This window comes from Epinephelus fuscoguttatus, linkage group LG22 (assembly GCF_011397635.1).
Source record: "Epinephelus fuscoguttatus linkage group LG22, E.fuscoguttatus.final_Chr_v1".
Lineage (NCBI taxonomy): Eukaryota > Metazoa > Chordata > Actinopteri > Perciformes > Serranidae > Epinephelus > Epinephelus fuscoguttatus.
The window spans coordinates 24,418,177-24,443,794 of NC_064773.1; the positions used below are offsets into that span (position 1 = coordinate 24,418,177).

Here is a 25,618-nt window from a genome sequence, read left to right on the forward strand (position 1 = left end):
TGTATTGCTAATTTTATTTGATACCTTGTAATAATAGTAAGTTTAACCACAACGAAATTTAGAACAATGTCTAATCCTATAGAACCACCTCTTAATATGTAGTCTGCACACAGTTTAAACACATATATACTGAGCTAATTAACTGGATATCATGTTTTTTAAAAAAAAAAAAAAAAAAAAAGGCTTACCAGATTTCAAATCCTGGCAAAGTCTGGTGCTGAATCCCTGCTGCAGTGTGAGGCAGTGAACTGAAGTAATAGAAGTGTTTTTGGCGGGGCAGCTTTTAAACCATGTAGAATCTGCCTGCACATGATGATAGGCTGGCTCTCCCCCACAAGTGGCACAGTGACAGGTGAAAGCTGAACAGCTGCTGCCTCCTCAGTTTCTAACGCCTGTAATTCCACTCCTGTCCTGCCGGTGGCAGCAGAGCGCCGCTGTGCTCTGCGCGCAGCAGCAGCAGCAGCGTCAGTGACACAGGACTCCACCGCAGCTGTAAACACAGATTGTTGCCACACCGAGAACAACCCAGCTAACGTCAGCACTAGCAGGAGAGGTAAGAAAATACTTTGTGTGTGTTTATTCAGAGTTTGACACTACAACCGGAAACTTTTTGTTCGTGGACGTTTAATGTGACTAACGTTTAACGAACCCGGAACTGGCTGAGGAGCTCGAGGCTGTGTCACCCAGTAACGATAAAACTAGCTAACGCTGCCTTGTCACTCAGTGAGGCAGGGATGGACAGCAGTTGGAGCAGAAGTGGACAAAGCTCTCTTTAAGAATAGCAAAATACAACCTTTCCATGGTCCTACTGCAAACAGAACTTCGCCTACGAACAAGCTAAATGGTCTCTTTATGACCATAAAGTCATAAAAACAGTGATGACACCAGAGGCACAAACTGGAGCCATCTGTTTTGAGATGTAAAGAAAACTGATGGCGTCCTGTGAACAGGTCTTCCTGCTTACATTTTCATTTTACTTTGGTGTGCTGTACAGAATGTACAGTGTCACAGTCCCACCTGTCAGTTCCTGTACCTGCAGGAATCTGAAAATTGCCACCAGGCAGAACCACATGGTCATAAATTTTGCAGGTGAACATTTACCTGCCTTACAGGCCTGTTTGATCAGATAAGATGTTGTGTTTTGAGTGACAGGGTGTGGAGGAGGAATGCAGCTAAGTATATCTAGTCAGGTACTGCACCCAAGTACACATTTGAGGCACTTGTACTTTTCCTTTTATGGCAATTTCTTTTTAGTTTATAAATTACTAATATGACAAATACATATTAAACTTTAGGTCACCTACTAGAATAACATAACCGATAGCTTTTTCAGTCCACTAGATACATTTTGCTGCTGCAAAAAAATGGCTGAAGTGAGGTGAACAGACTGAAATCTTATCAGATAAAACAGGTAATTACAAAGTTTTTCTTTGGGGATATAATTTACTGTTGATAAAAGGTAATAAATTGCTATATATTTTACTGCAATATACAGAATATCACAGCATATGATAATATCGTATCGTGGATCCTGTGGTGATTCCCAGCCCTCGTCATTTTTAAAGAAAAAAATAGTCAAAATTTTCTGAATCCGACCTCTTAAATTTGACTCTTTTTTGATTTCTGTACTCCTCTATGACATTAAACTGCATATTTTTGGGTTGTGGAAAAAAAACAAGACATTTGAGGGTGTCATTTTGGGCTTTGATCGACATTTTTCCTCCATTTTCTGACATTTTATAGACCAAACAGATTGATTAATTGAGAAAATTATCAATAGAGTAAGGGACAGTGAAAATAATCGTTAGTTGCAGCCCTATTTTTCAACCAAAATCATTTCATGATTTCAGAGTTTGCTGCTTTTCCTTTAAAGTATTTAAATAATTTTGATCATATTGAATTTTGTATACTCAATTGGACAAAACATTCTGAAAGTGCCTCTTGTGACAGCATTTCTCACTATTTTCACTATTTTTACACACCAAACAACCAGGCAAATTAAGGAAAAAAAAAAAATCTAACAGTCACAGAGCCTACTTTCTGCATTTAATACTTTAACTTTTAATACCTTCAGTGCACTCCCTGATGATACCTCAATACTTTTAATTAAGTAACATTTGCCTTGTAGGATCTGTCAAGCTGAAGTGGATTTATTCCCACATATAGGCAGGACGCGTTCTCTACACAGCGGAGCTTCACGCTCTCCCTGGCCAGCAGCCTAGATAACGGCCAGGGTTTCATAGGCGGAGTGACAGTCGTGAAAAAACATCAGCTGATTATGAAATGATCTATCAAGGAAATGAAAGTGAGGCCATTGACTTTCATATCAGTTTTTCCCAGATGAATGGTTCTCAACATTTTGGCCTCTGGCCCACAAATAAAGCCATAAACAATCCACATTAAATGAGTTTCATTGCCATTATCATAAAAAGAATCTGTGTTTCACTATCAGTAACATTCTTTCATGCTGCAGCAATTTCTGAGCTTGTGTTTACTTTTCAAATAAAAGAGTCAAATGAGTTTCACACCCTGAGGCATACAGATTTTAAATTTAGGGGAAAAGACAGCCCTGGTATTGGATCAATACTCAGTATCAGCAGATCCTCCCAAGTTGAATCAGACTCATATTGGGACTGAAGAAGGGGATAGAGTCCCGTGTACACAACATGAAGGGATGCATGGTTTTAGCTGCACAGGCTGGTGGGGGAGGTGTAATGGTTTCAGAGGCAGTCAGTGCACACTGGGCCCATTGATACCTGTGGGTTCCAGTACACACCCCGGCATTCAGCCCAGGTGCATCTATTCATACTCGTCTTTTACCCCCAAGGGACGGATACTTTTTACAAACAAGTATTGCCTGTTTTGGTGCAATATTCAGCCAGGACTGGTAAAATAATGCTCTCACCTGGTCACCACATTCTTGGGAGAACTTAAACAGGTTCACACTAAAACTCTGGGAACACTGCATGGTCAGCTTTAAACCTGGGATGTGTGGTGGGTGTAGTTGGGGCCAAAGGTGGCATAACATCAGTTTCTATTTATGTGTATGCCCTTTAATTTTCTTTCATATATGAACAATATCGTTTTGTGTCCTCAGTTAGTCATTCAAGGACCAATATATATTTCTGCTCTTCGTATGTTATATGAGCTGTTGTCCTGTGCATTAGTGGAGTTGAGCATTTTAACATTGGTTTCCAATCCCTTCTTTTTTTGGTCATTACCCCAGTGATGTGCTTGTCGTAGTGGAACACTATAGCTGAACTCCCTCCCTGTCCTGTTGCTGTTGCCCCCTGAGGACCTCATCCACCACCACCACCTCCTTTCTCGTCCTCCACCTCCTCCTCCTACCTCCAGCCGCCCCTGTGATGCCTCCCTCGTGCTGTGGCTGCTTGTCACAGTACACTCATCATCATCTGGTTGCCTTCCTCCTCACCTTCTTTAGGTAATCTAGGTCATCTTAAAGGAATACTTCAATGAGAAAATGACTGCCAATCAATTGGACACCCCTTGTTACGTTGCATTTGTGAAGAAATTTTGTTTTTCTCGCATGACTCCACGTTGAATGAATCCAAAAAAAAAACAAAAAAACAAAAAACAGAAAATTCTTGATGAATTGGAGTAAAAGGGGGGCATTAAACAAAAGCAAAACTATATCATAACATCAGTTAACAAACTGTCACACATCTCAGTCAGTAATATCTAAGTCTCATTTAGTTGTCGTTTGCTCTGTACTTTCATCAACAATGTTCGTTCTTTTTGGGTTCTTCGTTCACTGTTGAGGCATTTGATAAAAACAAGTTTTCTTCACAAATTCAAGGTAACAGGGTGAGTAACTGATATAAAAATGGTTCATTTGTGGGTGACGTATTCCTTTAAAGTTCTTCCTCAAACCTGCTACCACTGTAAATGTTCCCACATGAGGTAAAGTAACAGTGGGACTTTATATGGCTTTTGTATTTTGCTTTTTAGCTTATCTTTATTTACTTGTTGCTTTAAAGTATATCCAGTGGAAAGAGTTACAGGAGTTACAGCAGTTTTAAAGTAACTAATCATTCATAGCCCACTGAGATAAAAGAACAAACCACAAGAAAATAGTGGAGCTCAATAAGAGCGTGCCAAGTAATCAGGAACACACCATGAATGAGTGTGAGGTGTAAATGTAGGTGAAAGGTGTATCGTGCAAGGTTAACCCAGGTCAGACGAGGTCAAGATAACACAGACAAAAAGTAGTGATTTCCAATAGACAGGGTTGCCACACTATCTTTAAAGGTAGTAAAAATGAAATGTAATGTTTTCTTATTGTGAAAATAAAATCAAAAAAGGAAATAATCTTCCAATAATCTTATATAACAACATGTTTGTATCAGTATTTTCTCTTTACAGAACTCATTTTCTAAATGTATAAAAGCCTGTAAATGAAGAATGTATAGCAGCGCTAATTAGAGCAGGATTTAAATCATATTCTTCACATATGTTCAGTCACTGCTGTTAATCTGTAATTACAGCAGATGTGGTATCACACTCCTATCAGGAGCAAAGCAAAATGTCGTCTGCATCAGGTAGTAGCACACAATGATTACTTTCATGCATAAAAGTGTTGCAATACAGTGTTTCTTGTGAATTTATTCAGCAGAATTGAACTGCTACTACTTTGGAATTTAACCTTTTGGGTGCCTTATGTAACCAAATGTAGCCTAAGACAACAAAGGGCCGTTTCATATTCGACGCATGCAACACGGGCAAGCGAGACAAGTGGCGCGAGCAACGCACTTCCTTCCATAGTCAACACACTGAACACAAGTGACGCGGTCGACACTTGAAATGCAATACATCGCTTGTGCAATAGGGGGTAGCAGAGTCACCGGTACATTCCGGCTAGCTCGTGCTGCTGTAGCTAGCTAGTACTGCTATTTTATTAGAGTGCAGGGCACTAGAACTGTCATATAAATGGGGGTGTGCCCGTACGAGTTCGCAAAGTTTTTCCTCTTGCCCACCATACCTGTTTCTTCTGTGAATAACAAAAAGTTGTTAATTTCAAGTACATCGCTTGCATTATCTCCCCTGCTGGCAACGCGTGGTATTACACACGTCGCTGCGTTGTGTTTCAAAAAAATGGACAACACATTTTGAGATGCAAGCACGCATCATGGCAACCAATGCATCCCATGCGTTCGCGTCTGCTTGTCTTTGTTTCGACTATGAAACGGCCCTAACAGTAGGTAATATTGTATATTATGATATTATCATGTAAATAATGGCCATTTTTCCAACCATTAGCGCTTGAACTGATGCTGAGCAGAACAAGAATTATTGTGCCAGTGTATTAAACAAGTGTTCAGCATCGCCTCCAGCTGAAGTGTGACCTTTGACCTATTCACACTATGTGGATGGTTTAGATAAATCCCTCTCAAGTCCCTTTACTTGCTGAGTAAAACTGTACTCTGTCTCTCCAGCTATGTGTTGCTACACGCGTCCAGGAAGACCTTCAGCAACGTGAAAGTCAGTATCTCAGCCCAGTGGACGCCATCTGTCCAGAATGCCAGCGCGCCAGCTTACTCTCCTGGCGAGGTACTGAGCAGCAGAACTTTTACATCCCTGTTGTAGATCAAACAGCATGTAATTAACTGTGTTTTTGGCTGTCCCAGACATGGGAGGACAATCATCTGTTTGCAGATGAACAGCAGGCCACTCTGTTCCTGGGAGCTCTGGACTCCATCTTCCTCTTCTCATATGCAGTGGTGAGGGGCGAACATGATTTTTTATTTGTTTAAGAAGCTTTTCAAAGTAGTGATGTCTGCAACAGAAAATGTCTCTGTGTGACTTTGTGTGTCTTGGTCCTGTCCATGCAGGGTCTGTATCTCAGCGGTGTGATCGGGGACAGGGTGAACCTGCGCTACGTGCTCTGCATCGGCCTGTGTGGCTCTGCTGCAGTGGTGAGTACACAGATGGACCTTGTGTTTGGCTGTGTGTGTGATCTTGATAGGGTTCTTTTTTTTTAATTGAATATTCCTTATGGAAACCCAATTTTTCCTTGGTAACATTACTTACTATTTTTGAAATACTGAGTCATTATTTCCACAGTTTCTCAATATAATGACCTAAAGGATCTGTTTTTGTCTCATCGCTTATATATGCGCATAATATTTTCAGAATACAACTGTGGCTGTCTGTGTGTTTGCAGGAGTTCGTGTTTGGCACTCTCACCGAATGGCTCCATTTCTACAACGTCTATCTGTACTGTAGCCTGTGGGTGCTGAACGGCCTGCTACAGTCAGCCGTCTGGCCCTGCGTGGTGGCCGTCATGGGCAACTGGTTCGGCAAGGCGGGGTGCGTGACATTTCTCTGTTTGCAAAACCGGCATTTATCTGATGTTTCTGAAAGCATTACAACTGCAACATCTATCCAGCTTTAAAATATTTAGTCAAGTTGGTGTCTGTAAAGTGAAGCTTTATGATACACACCCACACACGGAAACACACACGCTCACACTCACACAATGACATCCATTCACTGGAGCTGCCGCCAAAACATAGACGCCATTTAGACTCAGTTTTCCTCAGCAACAGGACGTAATTTTTTTTTAATCTGAAAATGGAACAGACAGTTTGAATGAAATACTTTTATATTTCTAACTTTCTCTAATTGACCTTCATGATGTTGTTTTCCAGCCGTGGCTTCGTGTTTGGCCTGTGGAGTGCTTGTGCCTCTGTGGGCAACATCCTGGGGGCCTTTCTTGCTTCTAGTGTGCTCAAGTATGGATATGAGGTAAGACACACACACACACACACACATTTATTGATACCTTTTAATAAGGCTGGGCGATATGGCCTAAAAAAAAATCTCTGATTTTTTCACAAAAAATCCGATTCACGATTTAAATCAATTTTTTCCCCTCCTAGTTAAAAAAATATATATTTGCAGCCTGGCAGCACATACCTGGGGTCCAAAACTTTCAGCATGTGAATAAACCCCAGCTTTTCCACGGTAGCCTATATATGGGCACCATATCTCTTGCAATATACATGGCGACTGCATCTGTGATCGCTTTCCACCGGACCCCTTTCTTATCGTACAGCAGTGTTTCTCCTACCATCATATTGGATCACAACAGAAGTCATTTAAGGATACCTTTCCTATAGAACAGGTCTATACCTTGTCCTTTTATTAAACAAACTAAATAACCTTATGTTAAGGGCTGAGCCTGATGTGTGTGGCTTGTGTGTGTGTGTGTGTGTGGAGTTGTGTATGTGTGTAGTTGTTGTAGGAGGTATGAGACGTTAGTGCGCCGGATGTGGTGTGTGACGTCAGACGGGTGCGCCCCAGGTGAGGCATGTGCTCTGTTGTTTACATCGAGCAGCCACAGTGAAGAAGCCTACGCAGTTCTGCACGCTGTTTTTGAGTTATTTCCCTCTATGTAAAAGTCAGACACTGATGAGAGAGACTGTGCATCATCCCTGCAGTGCTGAAAATAAAGTGCCGTTCTTTAACGCAGACGAAGTCCCGTTGTTTATGTGTTGTTGCCACAACGAGCTAACACAAGCTAAGGGAGCTAATGGTCTTCGGAGCTCCCTTTACTGAGGTTCGGGGGTCTGCCAGCTTAGCGTTGGTAACACTTATTTATCTTATTGACACAACGGCATGTCATTTATGTCCCTACACGGTGCGCGTCTAAAATCCTCCTCTGCTCCCTGTGTCGCACACACACACACACACACACACACACACACACACACACACACAGGTGAGCACAGACACAGGTGTGCACAAACACAGGTGTGCACAAACACAGGTGTGCACACAAAAGCGCTGAAGAACTCGTTCCCTTTCTTGAGAACGAGTTCTTCAGCACTCACTGCCATGTTGTTTGTGTGTCAAGCGCGCGGGGGGGATGGTTGAGAAACTCGATTTTCATTAGAACAAATCGGCCTAAACTGCAAATTCGAATTAATCGATAAAATCGATTTATTACCCAGCCCTACCTTTTACTGTAATTTCCTCAGCAGCTAAACTGTGACATGATGTACTGTATGTTGCTGTGTGCAGTATGCCTTCCTGGTGACCTCAGTGGTGCAGTTTGCTGGTGGGGTGGTGGTGTTCTTTGGCCTGCTAACCTCCCCAAAAGAAGTCGGTAAGGACCACAGCGAACATGTCAGAAAAATGTGCCGTTTGTGTACTTACAGTGTATTTAGGTTACCCTAAAAATGCTGCTCGGTTGACAGTATTCCACCTAACCTCATAAAAGGAAATCTTATGAAATCTTGTATGTGTTAGACTCTATGTTGAATTTAAACTGACCTCATTCTCACAGAAGCCATCTTGAACTAGAAATAGAGGCAGTTAGTGTCCTGATTGCCTAAATTGATTGAATTTGAGCTTGACTGTGTGTTTGTTTGTGGCAGGTTTGAGCTTGGAGTCAGACACTGGATTGAGTCCGGTGGAGACGGACACAGACAGCCACAGGCCTCTGATGAGCGACGAGGAGGATGAGGTGGAGGTGGAGGTGTACGGCAGACCACTCCACTCCGTTCAGCAGCCGGATGAACCTCTGGCTGAGACTCCTCAAGCCATCGGCTTCTGCCAGGCTTTCTGCCTGCCTGGAGTGCTACCTGTGAGTCCACTCCCCCAACAAGTCAACACAAAGGCACTTTTAAACAAACAGAGATTAAACAATGCAAATACATTTCTACTCTGTTTGTTCTGCAGTATTCCCTGGCTTATGCGTGTCTGAAGCTGGTCAACTACTCCTTCTTCTTCTGGCTTCCTTACTACCTGAGCAACAACTACAAGTGGAAGGAGGCAGAGGCTGACCGCCTGTCTGTGTGGTACGATGTCGGAGGAATCATCGGTGAGTGTCAGGCAGATTTCTGCATTTTCTTCCATCTTTTATCTAATCATAGTCTCCTTGAAATTTAAGTCATTGAAAAATTAGCGCTTTTTTAAAGGAAGTTAGTACTGGACAGTAAAAAATAAGATGCAATAAAGACATTTGATTTCATTGGATATGATATATGTGTGTGTGTGTGTGCGTGCGTGCGTGCGTGCGTGCGTGCGTGCGTGTGTGTCAAAGCTTTGATATTACTTTTTTTTTTTTTCCAAACACACATATGTGCATTTATCTCACCCAAAATTATTAATTAATATAATATAAAACATATGTAGTTTCTTAAAGTGCATTTTGTTGTCTTTTTTTCCAATTTTGTTTATTAAAATTTTTAGGACATTCACGAATCAGTAGTTCAGTGACCAAGATTTAATGCCTGTTTCTGAAGAAATAAATATACACAGGTAAATGCATCTATACTGTACATGGAGATATAGGGAGATAGTGATAGTTATAATAAAAAAATAATTAAAAAAAAAAAAAAAAAAAAAAGGTGAAGAGGAAATAAATTGAAATAGAAACATACAAACTAGAAATAGAAAGAAAAAGAAACAGAAAGAAAAGATAATAAGGAAAAAATAGAAAGACAGAAACAGACAGAAATAGAAAAAAATAAAATTGAAATAAAATAAAAACAAATAAATAAAAAAATAATAAAATAAAGAGTAGTAATAGGTATTCCAAAAATCTATGTGGGAAAAAAAGATAAAATAACAATTTACAGTGGAAAAAAATAATGATAAGGGATAAAAGAGAAAATTAATAATACCATCCCTTCTCTAAAAAGAAAGGTATAGTTGTTAAATGTACACCCTGAATTAATATTCCGACAACAAAATAAAGAACAACTCACAAAGTCTGGTCATCCATCAGAGACGATGTATGAATGCATATTTATATTTATACCCCACTTATACAAGAGAAAACAAGAGAGACAGTATAATAGGCAGATGACACAGGTCTAAAGCATGTCAGAGTGCCGTAACATGGTTGAAGATGGAATATTGGGGAACTGAAATGGATCTCCTACCCCTATGTTTTTGTTGTTTTTGTTATCTGAGTGATGTTGCTCTTATTGTACCTTAAAGTGCATTTTGGGTTCATTATACAGGTAATATTCTATTAACACTGGCTTGTATGTTACAGTGCTTTTTAGCTTTATTCATAATTGCATAAGTCAACTTAAACATTTTACGTAAACTTCCTCAGAGTTTGGATGTTAACGGTCTGTTTGTTTGTATCAGGAGGGACAGTTCAGGGTTTGATCTCTGACTTCATGGGAAAGAGAGCTCCAGTGTTGGCCATGAGTCTGCTTCTGGCGATGGGAGCCCTGGTGGGATACAGCCGTGAGTATAGAGTTTACGATTAAATTACCAATCCATTAAAAAATCAATCAGCAACAATCGACCAAAACATAATATAAGGTTGGTGGCGGCATTACCACAGTATCACAGCTCTACTCTCTGTCTCTCTTCCTCCATCCTCCTCAGACTCACCCAATGACCAGGTGATCAACGCCGTGCTGTTGGCCACCACCGGCTTCTTCATCGGTGGCCCATCGAATATGATCAGCTCTGCCATATCTGCTGACCTGGGGAGACAGGAGGCGCTGAGGGGCAGTCAGGAGGCTTTGGCTACTGTCACTGGCATAGTCGACGGAACAGGAAGTATAGGAGCTGCTGCAGGACAGGTAATTTCACAAAGAAAAAAAGATTAAATGAAAACAAAAGATAGAAAAGTGAGGTTTTAGCTTTGGATGTTAGCTTTGCTTTGACACTGTCAGAGTATGCAGCTATGTACTATACCTGCAGTCACACCCACAGATCGACATCTGACTTGTGCATTTGTATCTCCCTCGTCTTCCAGTACCTGGTCTCCCTGTTAGAGAGTAAGCTGGGCTGGATGTGCGTGTTCTACTTCTTTGTTGTCATGGTAAGATGAATTCCTGGAAGTCCAATAGGCCTTTTTTAACAAAGACATTTTGACATGTCACACTGGAGAACACACAGGTGCAGATAATAAGAGCTGTGAACAAACGGAGTCATTGTTAATGTTCTTAGTAGCACCTGTGCTTTACCTACTGTAAGTCAAAATGCCTGCTGCTATAATGGCCTGTCTTACAGGTGTTTGTTTATACACTACATTGACATAAATATGACTTTCTCAATGATAACCCTATATCTTGATGTTTTTTATGTGACTCCGTCTTTTTCATCACGTTTGTTCACTGGTAAAAAAAAAAAAAATATGAGTGTATCCTCACCTACAGCAACACCACAGCATGTGTATAGAATATTGGAAGTAGCCACTATGGCGTCACCCATTGTTTTGTTTACTTGCCTCGACTTTGTCATTTTGGCCGATTGGCGATTTTTTTTGTAGCCAGAAGTGACCATATTTGGACAAGGGGTGGAACTAATGCCAATGCTAGCTGCTAGCTTTTTAACTTTTGCTCGCGAAAAACAGGCTTAAAACCATTAAACAATATGTACTCAGTGGACAAACTTAACATCTGACTCCCTAGAGGGTATTTTAATACAAACGAATGCTGAACAAGACTTTTTTTGATTGACCAAAATGTTACAGTTAACTTTGATGAACGAAGACGCTGAGATATTGACAGCTACAGCTAAACCTATACTCTAAATCTATAGAGCTAGAAGTATTTAAAGTGCAGCAAAGTGCTTATTGGATGGCAGAACTGCAGTACCAAATGTGATTTGATACTTGTTTTATTCAGAGTGCTGTTGGCTGTGGGAAAGAAACTCTCTCAGTCTGGTGGTTCGTGTTCTGGCAGCTCGGTAGCGTCTGCCAGTTGGCAACAGTTCAAAGAGTTGGTGAGCAGTGTGAGAGGGGTCTTTGATGATGTTTTTGCTCTGTCGACGTAGCATGAAGTGGCAAGTTCTTCCAGGGGGAGTAGGGGACAGCCGGTAATGTTTTCTACAGACTTGATGACTCTTTGCACAGCCTTTTTAGATGCAGTAGCGCAGCTTACATACCACACGGTGATGCAGTATGTGAGGATGGTTGCCCGGTAGAATGCCACCAGCAGCTTCCTCTCCATGTAGTTCCTCCTGAGCTCTCTGAGGAAGTAAAGTCTCTGCTGTGCGCTGTATAGTGTCACCGTGGTGTTGGGTGACCAGGAGAGATCTTCAGAAACATGGACTCCCAGGGGTTTAAAAGGCCACACTCTTTCCGCACATACTCCGTTGATGCAGGAGGGGCAGTCCTTATTTGCACATGGAAGGGCAGAGAGGTATGCTATCTCCACCTTTCCACATAGGCGCGTGGAAGTGGCTTTCTGTGTAGGCCTGAGGAAAGGCAGAGGGGCCCCAGTACAAAGCCATGCCGTCAAATATAACACTGCAAATGGAAATAAAGTTCTCCTTGATTAAAGTGTTCCTGGCTGAACTGCAGCCCCAGAGGTTGCTGTTTGCAGTAAATTAACAAATCACTTCAAATCTTGTGTTTTTCTTTGGTACAGACGGGGGGCAGCATCTTGTTCATCACTCCTTTGATCGTCAAGGAGGTGCGTGCCATGTGGAGAGACAGACAAGCGCTGCGTCGCCAGCTGTGAACGCCTCAACATCTGCCAGCTGTAATGTTCCCTAATCTTATCAGTGATAACAGAGCTGCTCACAAACTCCTTTTAGGTGAGTTTCGGGAGGTAGATGAATTTGTAGGATGCTGTTTCTCACAGCCACGATGGTTACGGTGACCTGGATTTAGAGAGTTTAACTCCCACAATGACCACTGTTTGTCTATTAACACCCATGTGAGCAGGTAGAGAGACTTTGAGCACAAAACTGACGTCTTATCCACTCACTAAAAGCCTAAAAAATGTAAATACACACTTGTTCAGTGTGAGGATTTAGCAGTTGAGCTGAAGTGCCTGATTGAAAAAGGCTTTTAAAGGGATCTAGCTGTCTAATCTGTGGATTCAGGCCTCGCAGGGCCATCACAGAATGTACCACTGTATATATTTTAGGATTTAAATGGATGTAAAAATTTAACTTTTTAAAATACAGATGCTCTAGACTAGAGTCAAGTTGAATACATTTTTGGCCTTTTAAATCAGGAGTTCTTAACTTAAAGGTCAGCCTCTGAGACATGTTGGGGGTCGGGATTGTCTGAAGAATGTGAATGATAACTGTAATGTAGAAATTTATTGTTAGCTTTTGTATATATGTATGATATGTTTGTTGTTTTTTTTGGTTGAGATGATGAATCTTGCACTGTAGTACAGTAATTAAACTGAAGATTTTAGTCAAACACTCAGATCTTAGCTGGGTTTTGGGGAATTTCTCACAGCCACTTGATTTCTCTTGTGTACAGTTTTGTGTAATCAGGGTTAGAAACTCTAATACTGTATACGGGGACTGGTTCTCTCGATTCTGTGTATGTGTCATCAGTATCTCCTCATTCCTTTTTCAAGTTTTAGTGTCTTAAGTCACAAGCAATCGCTGCCAAAACCCTCACGCAAACACACACAGACAGAAACATGAAACATCTATCATTGTCTCGTCTCACACTTTCAGTTTACAGTGCAGCATGACTAATGCACATTGAAGTCTAAGCTGCATACTGACGTTACAGAAGAACAAGTTTTGCCTGTTTGTAAGTGGAAGCTGCATATTTGCACGATTTGTTTGAGGAACTTGAATCTGTGTCTGAACAGATTTGTTTTCACGTTTTAAAGCCAGTGATGGTAAAAAATCATCTTTTACGACATCATTACTGATGATCATGGTGGGAAATGATCATACGACACCAGCCATATGCCCGTTAATGTTTGGGCAGGTTGTCTGCTTTACCTTTACTAGACACTGTGGTCAGTAAACAGCCATCATTTCTGTGGAAGATGGTTTTTAGTTGAAATCAATAAAAAGAACCCAGAATTTATGATTTTCCAGTCACTGTTGCCAACAGACACAGCAGGTCGTGTGCTCCATTACATGTAGATCATGTAAAGTGCTTTTAACATCTGGGAAAGTGACATCAGGGCATCTTTGTATTGTCATCACTGGTACGAGACATGCTCCCTAAGCTAAACCTCAAGCACTGGAGCTTCAGACGACACCTGCACCTCCGATGTCTCTGAACTTGCCAACTGTAAAGGAATGTAAATTGACATGTATGTGGAATGTGTAACACTATCTGTGGTCTACTTTTTTTTATTTATGTGTACTTTTTAAGTTTTGACTAATGTAAATGCAAATTTTCATTTGAAATAAATGCAGATTACATTTTGCAAATTGTGTTATCGACACAGTATTTCAGAGGTAGGCTGTTTTTTATCTTTACTATTTTGGTCTCATAACTAGTGTATCCTTACTGAACTTTATTTTAGACCTTCTAAGTTACATCAACAGGGAAGTGTTTTTTTAACCTGTACCGTCTTTTCCTATGGCCTTGTGACTGCAAGAAAACAACAGTAGAAATGTTAGTAAGAGTTAGAATAAGACGTGGCATGAGGAGAGTTTTGTTGGAGGACAGACAGCATAGTATGGTGTAATCTAAAAGATTTCCAATGTCATGGCTGAATATATAGCTGATTTCAATAATATTCAATTCAATTTAGGAGAACTTTATTTATCCTGAAGGAAATTCTTGTGCCTTAGAATGCTTCAAATTACAGTAACACTAAGTACAGTAACCACAATTTAATGTTCACAACCAGTAACAACCAGACAACCACTGGTTTCCCAGGTCAGGGTCACTCACTGGGCCCAGGTTTAGAACAATAGAGTGTTAAATATCTGGCAGAATATACAAATATATAAGACTGAAGCATTTTCAAGGAGCAAAAGCAAAACCAGTGCCTAATAGAGTAACAGTAGTAGTAAGATAAGTACAAGAGTTACTAAAGATGAACTAAAATGGTGGGAAAAAACAGACTGCACCTGATAATAAATGTTATATTGAATATAACAGTAAGAAGCAGTATTGCACATGATTGAGAAAATAATATTGACAAGTGATCATGATAATCAAGTAACGATGTGCAACATATAAGGTAATTGTGCACCTAATGTAGGTAAATATTGCCATCAGTGACCTTTGTTTCAGCTCTCCTCCCTACAGAAGGGGGAGGAGTTATTCAGTTTGATGGACACGAGTAGAAAGATCTCCTGAAGCATTCTGTGGTGCTCCTTGGTGGTTTCAATCTACAGCGGCTCTGATATGACTCCAGAGTGGCATGCAGGGGGTGAGAGGCATTGTCCAGAATACATCCTCCTCTCTGACACCTCCACTAAAGACTCCAGTTCCACTCCCAGGACAGAGCCAGCTTTCCTGGTGAGCTCATTGAGTCTGTTAGCATCTGCTGCCTTCACCCTGCTGCCCCAGCACACTATAGCTTAGATGATAAAACATCTGCATGCTATGATATAGTGCATAATGCATATGATAAAGTCCATGATATTTCAGAGCAAGACTTCTCCTTCAGTGAGAAAAACATTTAATATCTGTTTAGAGTCCTGTCTTGTGGTAACAAACTGAGCCTGTCAGTGGCAAAAACAAGCACTTTTAGTGGGAGAAAATTGTTTTGTCGCTGCCGACTGCAGACCTTTTGCTCAATATTTGACCAATTTCAGAAAAATGTTGTCTCCATTAGTCACTTAAACAAAGAAATAAGAGTCCAGGCTGAAAAATACTGTTTGCCTGTCAGCCACATCATTGTCAATGATTGACTGTATGTGCAGTTTTACATTAAAAACACCAGGGGGTGCTGTTAATCAAGAAGACACTTTAAAGGGGAACTGCATCCATTTTCAAAATTCATACTAGTTATTTGCATGGTGTAAGATAGTTTAAAACACAAACAACTCTCTCCCAAATCCAAAAACTAGAGTGCGAAAACTAAAATTTTTGTCATAGGGTATAAAGTCTGGGAGCTGCTCCAGAATTTATACTTATACATGACAAGTGCGAGACTTCCTTCTCTGGTTTCTGGCTTTCATAGAGAGTAGCTCATGTTCACAAATATTGATTTAACTTATCTAGGCCATGGAAATAACATTTTAGGTGTTCTCTTCGAAGTTTGAGTCTTCCTCTGCTTCTCTTAGTACATCCATGCTTAGCACACTTGAAAACACAAATAGAAACAAATACTCCAGACCAATATTTTGTAGTTTGTATCAGTCTCATTCATTCATTTTATTATTTTGAGCACGCTATATGAAATCAACAATACGAAAGGCAACAGTGCACCAACAACCAAACAATATATTTTCTTTACAAACATCATCAAAAAGGATATGATTCTGATCCCATACAAATACACTTCTTACATGTTGCAAAGGTACGCACAACAGCATTTAAATTACCATGAAATTATTACAAATGGTGTACAAAGATTATCATACATTCATGCATATACAAAGTTTAACAACAACAACAACAAAAAAAAAACGCTACACTTTGATATAGCTGCGAGAGCTGAGTAAGGAAAGCCAAGTTTGCTTGGGCACAGTGAGACACTAACAGATCTGTCTTGACTTTTATCATTTTAGTTTTCCTTGATTTACTTTTTCCACCTAACAGACTTGAGGAAGACTAACAAGGCTACAAAAAAAATGCTAATTAACAAATGTTAAAAACTGTTTAACAGCATGTCTGATCGGAGGAAAAAATAAATACATGTCAAGAAATGTCCTGATCCGTGCCTCGGTTTCTCAGTGAGTATTTGTATGGTTTTTTTTAAAGATTACCATAAAAAAATAGTTCTCTTGTCAACAATGTTTAAAGTAGTGCAAAGATATAGTTTCAGAAATAACACAATTAGTTAGTTATACCAAAGGAAATAGGGACTTTATAATTATCTCCCTATATAACAAATGATACAAACTCAAAATAAGTTATTAAAGACTTTAAGTTTTGAGAAGATAGGTGCACACACACAATGTCTCACACACACTCACACACACACGTAGATAAGTTGACAAAACAAACAAGTAATTCTGACTTATTTAAAACAATTTCAAATAGCCGTGTTTGCTGTTTTGAGATCTGTGAAGTATCGCCTTGTTGAGCCACGATAGAATTAACATGATTATGAACGACTGCTTTCATGCCGATTTCTCGCCGAGACTGAGGCGCTTGGTTCATGAAAGAGAGACTGAGAGGCTTTAAAGGGGGGCAGACAAAAGCGTGTCTGAATCACAGGCCACTTGTCTGGCTGGAGAGATCCTTTGATCCACGAGGGGTCTGGGACGTTTTCTCGCGAAGGTTCCCTTATTAAACTCTGTCCCTTTTTTCCTCGTCCTTCCCCCCACCGCTATCCCTCGGCTCTGTCTATTTCTGGGGGAAGTTGTCAAAGCCAAGTGAACAAAACCTGCCACAACCCCCCCCCCCCCCCCCCCCCAGAGGGAGCGGAGTTTCCTCTGCTTGGAGCTGGGGCCCCGCTCTGACACACTGACTCTTTTACCTGATGTGAAACTCTACACGGAGCGCTGAACCTCGACAGCTTTTACCACAACAAAATAATAAGAACCCACCCCCCTGGTTCTGTCTCTCCATCTCTCTTTCACCTGTAGATACAAACAACCTGAGCTACGCTGGTTTTTATTTGTATGTTTACTGAATTACTTTATGAGGTAGTAAGAGTGGATTAATCCTATGGCTTTTTATCCATGTACAAATTACAATGACTGTACGTAGGGAAAAAAGTTGGGACATCCTGTTTGAGTTACCAGGGGCGGAGCCAGACGGTATAAACACTCTGGGCTCAGCGTAAACCTAGGGCAAGGTCAGTAATTTTTTTTCCTATCATTTGTGGCAGCTTTATACATTTTGGGAAAAATTTGGATTTAACAGCACTACCAACCTTGAACCCTGCTTTTGTGATGCTATGCTGGAGTAAGGTTCAGAAAATCAATGTTTGGCTGGGTTACATCAGAGTTTTAGCACAGATTTGAGGCTTTTGGGTAAATTTTGGGGCTGGAGCCCCAGAAACACCCCCTTGCTCCGCCCCTGTGAGTCACCAAAACTGTCAGTTGAGCAGTTGTGGTGTGTTTACACTACATATTTGAAGCTCTAGACGTGTTTGGGACTTTCTGTGACCCCGTGACTGATCACTCAAACAGCGAGTGACTTGTACAAAGGATGTGTTTCTAATTTAATGGCACCGCAATTTCTCTTTGGTTCAACTGCCTCAGCTGCCACAACTTGTATAAAAAAAAAAAAAAAAGAACCTCAAGATAAACACCAAACCAGCACATTCATACACAAACACTTATATGCATATGTACACAAACACTTACAGAACAGCACAGGAACAGAGAAAAAGTGAAGCAGCTCTGACTCTTCATATTAAAAAAAAAAAAAAAAAATTGGCAAAAGTGGAACCAAAAGTTTGGATTCCTCCGAGCTGCGACACAGTGATAAAACACTACACTCTCTTCATGGAGGACAGAGGCGTATTGAACACCTACATGACGTCACATGAAGGCAAAGAGTGGGAAATGCTACATTATTACAAGCATAAAGCTGACAAAACATACAACTAAATAAGGTATGTTCTGGTCTGTTGCCAAAAAAATATAGAGATTTTTACAGCCCCGTTATGCAAATAATACAAAGCAAAAAGGGAATATGATTTGTAGTTTGTATGTTTTTTGTTTAAATGGCTGATATTTTTAAGTTGCAACGGTGGAGTGAAGGTGAGCCATAATGACTTTATGTCTCAGGCAGAATTTGGGGGCAATGGCACAGGTTTCCACAAACACCTTATATTACCTCGTTTTACACATTGCATTGCTTTTCAATTTTTTTTTTTTTTTTTTTGTTTTTGACGATGACCTAGCATCGTGAATAATAAATAAATAGTCACATAGGAATTTAAGTCACTGTTGTACAGGTCAGCCACATTACCTCATCACTGAGCCTCCACCGTTGACCTTTGCCCTGGAGCTAATCACTGTTGCGCTGCCAATTTTTGAGCAGCGCGAGGTTTTGACCTCAGGCTTGACTCGTGCTATCAGGGCCCTGGGGTGAGACTAAAGGCTAAGTGTGTTGCGAGGCCAGGAATAGTAACTCATCTAATCAAAACCTCTTATGACTTTTAGCAAGAGGGAGAAAAAAGGTCGAGGTCAAATACTATCCGAGGTCCATTCAGAGGAAAATTAACCTCTTACAACTAGAGCCTGTTTTCTGTTGAGAGTGCATTCAACATCATTTCACAGTATAGTCAAAAGCTGAGGAAAACAGTATGTAGAATAACAATATCATATATACAATTATCAACAAAAACCGTTCCTAAAGTTTGAGCTTGATTAGCTAGGAAAATGGTAGCTTCCTTGTGCTGAACATTTAAGGTATATGGTGTCAGAGGAGTTTTTAAGCCCATGCTAAATGAGCTTGCGGACAGTCCGTTACAAATTGCTACATATATACATATGATATGACACATATCTATATGAGGTGAGGTGTAGAGGGGTGACGACCACAAAGTGATCGTCGCTGGGTCTAGTGCTGCTCTACTGTCGAGAGGATGCTTTGTAATGCAGAAGCTTCCTCTTCTTCACCTTGAAGAAATCTGTAGGGCGAAAGAAGACGATGCAAAGTCAAGAAAAATACAAACATTCTCATAACTAAAATCTGTCCTAATTTTTCTGTATAATTTTATAGAACAGTCTCACGATTTGGGTCAAGCAAATAAAACAATGGTAAAGGAAAAGTTTGACCAGTTGCGTATGTCGCTATGTAGCTTAATTTTGCTACTCTTCAGTTTACTGCTCTGTGCAAAATCCAGGTCTGTTGTGAGCTAACGTTAGCTAGCGGTGCCAAGCATTTGGTGATTACTGCTAGTAATGCCATCATGATCCAATAGCACAACTGTGGAACATTGCGCCCAGCCTACTGTCACCCTCCAAGTCGCCCCGATAAGAAAGTGGCTCAATTTTGAGCCGCATAACCCCTTTAGCATTGTTAAGTACATTGTCACTGTTAGCTTTGCTAGCACAGTTAGCAGTGTCAGCTAGCTAACAATGCTAAAGGGGATTAGTGGCTCGAAATGAAGCCGCTTACTCACCAGGCGACGTGGAAAGTGGTACCATTTTCCGCCGCAATTACTAGCGGAAATCGCCAAATGAGTGCCACCGCTAGCTAGGTTGTACACGTTAGTTGCCAGTAAATTGGTGTTGGGCTATTGAAAGCAAAATTTCATCCCTAATTTGATATTTGCTGGACTGACCTGTGATGGCAGCCTGTCTGCGTTTTCCTTGCCACTGGATCCGGTAGCACCCCCTTGTGGTCACCTCCAGGTACTCATCCCCAGACCCAGACGAGCTGCTGGACCCTGGGGAACTCTCCCCTGACGAGGATGACGTTCGCCTCTTTGTCACCGGATGTGTCACTGGCCTGACCGTGCAGCTGCGGTAAAACGCCGGCACATCCTGGTACCTGAGCTCCTCCCACTCGATGTTGGAGCCCTCTCCCGGCATTTCACTCTGGAAATCGAAGTTCCAGCGCTTCTTGGCCGCTTCCATGTTCATGCAGAGCAGCCGCTCGAAGTCCTTCTGCAGCTGCTGGTGGTCCACTGGCCCAAAGAGGTTCCTCCGCACCGGCCCCACCTTCAATTTCAAGGCCTCAATGCCCCCCAGGCGTGGGAGCTCTGGGTTAGATGCTGCAGCTGGTCCTGCTGATGATGTTGATGGACGGGCCATCGCCATGTCCCTGTCGGAGAACAAAAAAGTGTTAGGCCTGCAGAATTTCACTGAGGTGTGATCTGGTTTTTTACTGGCACAGATTACTCACAAACATACAAGCTATTAAATGCCCACACCCCCCTCACACCAGCGTATCTGCCCTCTTGGGCGCCTTTGTGTTTTATGTGATCAAATGCACGTGTGCACTAACCCGCTGAGTAATTACTGCAGCAACAGGTAACTGAACTAACACCAAATAAATCTCCTACAAAATTCACTGCCCTGCCGTGTCAAAATGAACCTGATGCTCCACCTGCTCTGGTGTCTGCCAGTCAAAGGTCGACAGTGAAGGTCAACAGGTCACATATAGAGAAAGGGCCAGTGCAAGCTGCTTGTGAGGATTTTTTTACACATACATCTGCCACCAGCGACTTCTCATTAGAGCAACACTGCTGAATTCTACATTTGACTTCTACAATTACATCCAACCGTTCATCACCAACTTGATTGCATCACAACCTGCACTATCTCTACATAGAGTGAGATATAGTTTTACATGTAGGTGGATGATAACCACATCCCTGCTGAGTCTGTACGCTCTGTGCCTCAGGGCTTTATCAGCCGAGTTTCAGCAGTGGAAAAAAAAAAAAAGAAAGAAAAAAAAAGATGATATGTGCTTTCTGGGATGGGCTGTAGCTACTATAGAGATATATGGTTCTCTGCTGATATAATACTACACTATATAAGGTCTAACATATGGCTTTTTTCCTATCTTAAAAGCACCCTCTACCATCAAAAAAATAAAAATAAATCAATAATAATCTTTATGGGGGTCAAAAAACATTTGAGCCTTAAAACAAAGGTAACACAGTCTATTGCCTCTAAACGAGCCTTTATTAATATGTTTTACCACAATTATATGATACTTAAACTTTGCAGCGTCAACGGTGACAAATCCGTCCAGGCACTTATTATGTTCTCCATTTTTCCTCAAAAACTTCTTTGTTTGTGGATTTGGAATTAGGGCTAGTCACCACTGCTAAGGATCTGCAAAATTTTAAAGGGAAAAGGCACCAGGCCATAGACTTATGACAGACATTAAAGTTGACGAAATGTTTTAAACACTATTTTTTTCTCCGTGTATCGGCTACATGTTTTTACGATTGGAGAATTCAAGAAATCAAAATTAAAATGTTAAAAAATAACACTTATTCATTTCCGTTTATTTTTTGTTATACCCACAAAAAGCCACTGGAGAGAGGCTGAAGAACTGAAGGCTGCCTATCCCTCTTGAATGTTCCAAATTGGTACAGATTTCTGAACTAAACTATTTCTCACTAACAAATGCCCCTGCTGGTTTTGCCTATCATTTCCACATCATATATGTTTTTTCCTTTCACAGATACCCCCCCCCCCCCTCAAAGAAAGCCTAGATTACAAGCTGAGCAAAGTAGGCCACAGACCCTCAGGGTCCCCCAAAGGCAAATTCAACCGGTTTTTGGTAATAGGCTTAATGCATATTTGTGAGGTGATATGCATCATTAACAGACAATGTTAACCCCATTAATGAGGGCCCCAAACTAGCTCCTGTATTTTATCTTTTGATTTTGCCTTTGATCCTCTTTGGTCTTGAATGTGAGGGCCTGCGTCAAAACAACCTTCCAGTTAATATTGTGCTTAAATGGTGCATATACCTCAATACATTTGCATGTCATCACATGATAACAAAGTGGCTTGTGGACAAGGGGTGTGGGAAGCTGAAAAGGGGCCCCATAGTGGGTTAATCCAGCCCTGCCCAAACTTCTACTTTACAAAGAGATAGCACAAAAACACCAGTACTTCTACACAAAATATTGCCATATTCTGGCCTTAGTTTAAACACAGAAAGAAGAAGTGTGTAAAGTTACCATCTAGCCATTAGATCAGGTATTTTAGGCCAAGATCAGCTTGAAGACAGAAGTGAGAGGCCGGCCCCAGAGGGGGCTGAGGGGGGAGACACAGGGTTGCGCAACTGTTGACACGTACTGAATATATGGCTAGAAAAAGAGCACTTTCACCTCCTAAATAGCCTGTAATTTAACCATGTCTCTCTGCTTGTATAATCTGTTAAAAACCATGTGTAGGAAACCACAGCAGGCGACAAAATCAAACATTTTCCTAAGTGCGTACCACTCTAATCACAACCAATCATAAGATTCAACCCGCACAATTTCACTTTCCCCCTTTATGTTTCCTTCAGAGCTGGAGTAATAGCAAAAGACTTGATGGAACAACACAAAACCAAAACCATAATTGCTCTCTTTCACCAACAGGGCTGCTCTCTGCGAGTGAAAGTTGTTTGCGTCGAAAATGAAGTGGGCGCGGTATGCACATCAAATTACTGAGGTCGGTGTCACCGCTTGAAGGAAAACACCGAAAAAAACCTTCAGTATTTCCCAAAAACTTCTTTATAATAACGCAAAAAGTTAAAAATGCACCTACTATATCTGCAACCAAAGCAAAATACCGTGCAAAAGTCAATAAAACAACAGCAGAAAGTTCACTTAAAGGCTTCGTGAAGTTTGATGTGGACTTGGTGACGCAGTTAGATTCACTGCGGATGTAGGTCAATGAGATGCGACACATAAACAATCCGCATCTTGTCAGTCATATTGTACACACAACAGACACATAATACTATTTCAAATATTACGAACAACAATAAATGAGTATTAATTAACATTTACACAGGAGCTGGCACTTTAAAATGCGTTTTAACGACTGGCAAAGCGACGAAAATGTACTAAAACTGCGTCACCTTCAGCTAACATCTATCCTGCGCAGTGTAAACTTAACCTAAACAAACCAAATAGTCGAAATTCACGGATAAATATTAAAGTTTAAAAAGAAATAGACAAGAAACAATATAAACCCCCCTCTTACCATCAACGTCAATACCACAAAGTATTCAAAAGTTGAAAAGTTTCGCGAGTGTTTGGTCCTCAAACTCCGCACAGTTCATCCACTCAGAGGAATGAAAGGCGTCCCTGACAGCACCGTGGAAACAAACAGTGTCACGTTGAGAGGTTTTAGGAGCCACTGCCCACGGGGAGGGTCGGTCCTGCGTGTCCCCTTATCTGAGACTTGTTTATGGACTCTAAAGACAGCGGGGACGTCCTCCTACTAGAGGACTCGGTCACGTGGCCCCCATCAAAACATGCTTTGTTGGAGCGCAGCCAGGAGGTAAACAGAGGTACTCTAAATTCTTACAGGAAATGAACGCAACACAAACTGCAGTTGCATTGCAGCAGGAATGCGCAGAAATCTTCCAAAATGCATTAAATAAAGAAGTATCGTAACTGCATTAAATGCTATTTTGTTGTAAAAAAAAAAAAATAGGCTGTAAAAGTGTTAATAATGTTCATAAACGTGTTCTTACCCTGTAAACATGATGCAAAAGTCCCCAAATTCAGTCTTTGCGCTCCTGTTCCCAACCTGTTGCTCCTGCACTCTGTGTCCCTCTAACGCCCCTCCGCTCCACTTCTCCTTCCAGCGCGGCAAGAAGTAGGTCAAATATCTTGGCAATGGCGGCCATTTCCTCGTCCTCCACAAATGTGACACACATTCTCGTGTTGTGCTTGCATCACGTTTTGTTTTGGCACCCTGCCCTCCTCCTCCAGTCACGTTGAACTGCAACGTGACAGTGGGACACACCGCTCCATTTTCACTTCTTTTCCCGCAACTTTACCACCACATCCACATTTGGATGTATCGTGAGGCGTGTGAGGTGGAAAGAAACACTCTGATGCCACGATCACGTGCGTTTGGTTATTAATGGAAGAAGTGAAGAGGGAACAGTGATATCCTCTCTGAACAACTGAGAAAAAGTTTATGACTTTTGACCTCTTAACTGACTTATGCCTTGTTATGATAAACCACAATCAGATTAAGCAATATGGGAAATCAAATTAGCTTTTACTAGTCAGAGAAAAAGACTAATCTGATTTTGAAACCGAATTTAATTTTCTCTTTTTTAACTGTAACAGCACAGCCCTGACAATATGGCCATATACTGAAAAATCTTTCACCACACATGACTTAACTTATGTTTCATGTTTAATGTACCATCCTGTTCTGAAGCCACCAGGCCAAATCCACCAATAAAACCACTAGTCTGATGTTCATCTTAAAGTAATAGAGCTGGAACAATTAATGAAACCACAGACATTTAATAGGCAACATTTAAGATAATCTGCCAAAATGCCAAACATTCCCCAGCCCCAGCCTCTCAAATATGACAATTTGTTGGGTTTTCTGTAATAATAAGCTGAACATGTTCTGATTTTGGACTTAGTCGGACACAGTCAGGGAGTCTGCAGGTCCTTAAAATGTCTTAAATTCAATCTCATAAAGATAAGGCCTTAAAAGTCATGAAATAGTCTTAAATTTGAATTTGTGAGGTCTTAATTGCCACAGATATTTCATGCTTTAATTTCTTTTAATTTCTTTTTGTCAAAAATGAGTCAAGCTCCTCTGTGTGAACGTCCACATTTCTAAATGTTACAAATCTTCAAACCTACCTCTGAACCCAATTCTCAGGGTGTCTACAGGTATTTAAATAGTTTTAAAATGTCATAAATCAAGTTTTAAAGAGTCTTAAATTGTCTTAAATTAGAGTCGGTGGGTCTTAAATATTTTCAGTCATATTACCATGAAAATTTCTCCAGCCTGACAGACCCAGTGGCTGTTTACAATCATTGGACAGACTGAAGAATTACAATAATAAATAGCATTTATGACCGTTTTCTTTTACGTTAAACACGTTTAACTCACTCAACTGATGTCATTTTCCTTGCTGTTCATTTTGAACTGACGGTGTGTTTACTTGGAAAGAGTACTTACACTTGTGTGTCACAGACACAAACACACACATACACATATAGATATATATAATTTGCATTTCCATTGCAGGTTTGCTCCTAAACTTCATATAAGATGGTATTAAAAAGGTCTTAAAAGTCTTAAATTTAACTTGGTTATATCTGTAGACACCCTGGTACTGTCTTTTTACTTCATACTTCAACTTGTGCTTACCTGTTAACAAACTGTA

General features: G+C 40.8%; 2 protein-coding genes across 3 annotated transcripts; one reads left to right on the forward strand and one right to left on the reverse strand.

The window, feature by feature from the left end:
* The first annotated feature begins 444 nt into the window (after positions 1-444).
* Positions 445-14,136, forward strand: slc37a3 (solute carrier family 37 member 3). Its single transcript, XM_049567013.1, has 14 exons — positions 445-553; positions 3,227-3,442; positions 5,454-5,568; positions 5,646-5,738; positions 5,850-5,933; positions 6,182-6,327; positions 6,669-6,765; positions 8,044-8,128; positions 8,400-8,608; positions 8,704-8,845; positions 10,126-10,227; positions 10,372-10,571; positions 10,748-10,813; positions 12,366-14,136. Exons 2-14 carry the CDS (start codon positions 3,366-3,368, stop codon positions 12,456-12,458), a joined length of 1,509 nt encoding a protein of 502 aa, XP_049422970.1. The 5' UTR covers positions 445-553; positions 3,227-3,365; the 3' UTR covers positions 12,459-14,136.
* A 1,870-nt stretch (positions 14,137-16,006) lies between these two features.
* Positions 16,007-24,150, reverse strand: cdkn1d (cyclin-dependent kinase inhibitor 1D). Of its 2 annotated transcripts, none has more exons than XM_049566668.1 (3): positions 23,948-24,150; positions 20,076-20,557; positions 16,007-19,418 (listed from the first exon to the last, which is right to left on the reverse strand). In XM_049566668.1, exons 1-3 carry the CDS (start codon positions 23,956-23,958, stop codon positions 19,360-19,362), a joined length of 552 nt encoding a protein of 183 aa, XP_049422625.1. In that variant the 5' UTR covers positions 23,959-24,150; the 3' UTR covers positions 16,007-19,359. The 2 variants fall into 2 exon arrangements, with proteins under 2 accessions (XP_049422625.1, XP_049422626.1); XM_049566669.1 differs by lacking the exon at positions 23,948-24,150 and adding an exon at positions 23,452-23,676.
* Between the last annotated feature and the right edge of the window lie 1,468 nt (positions 24,151-25,618).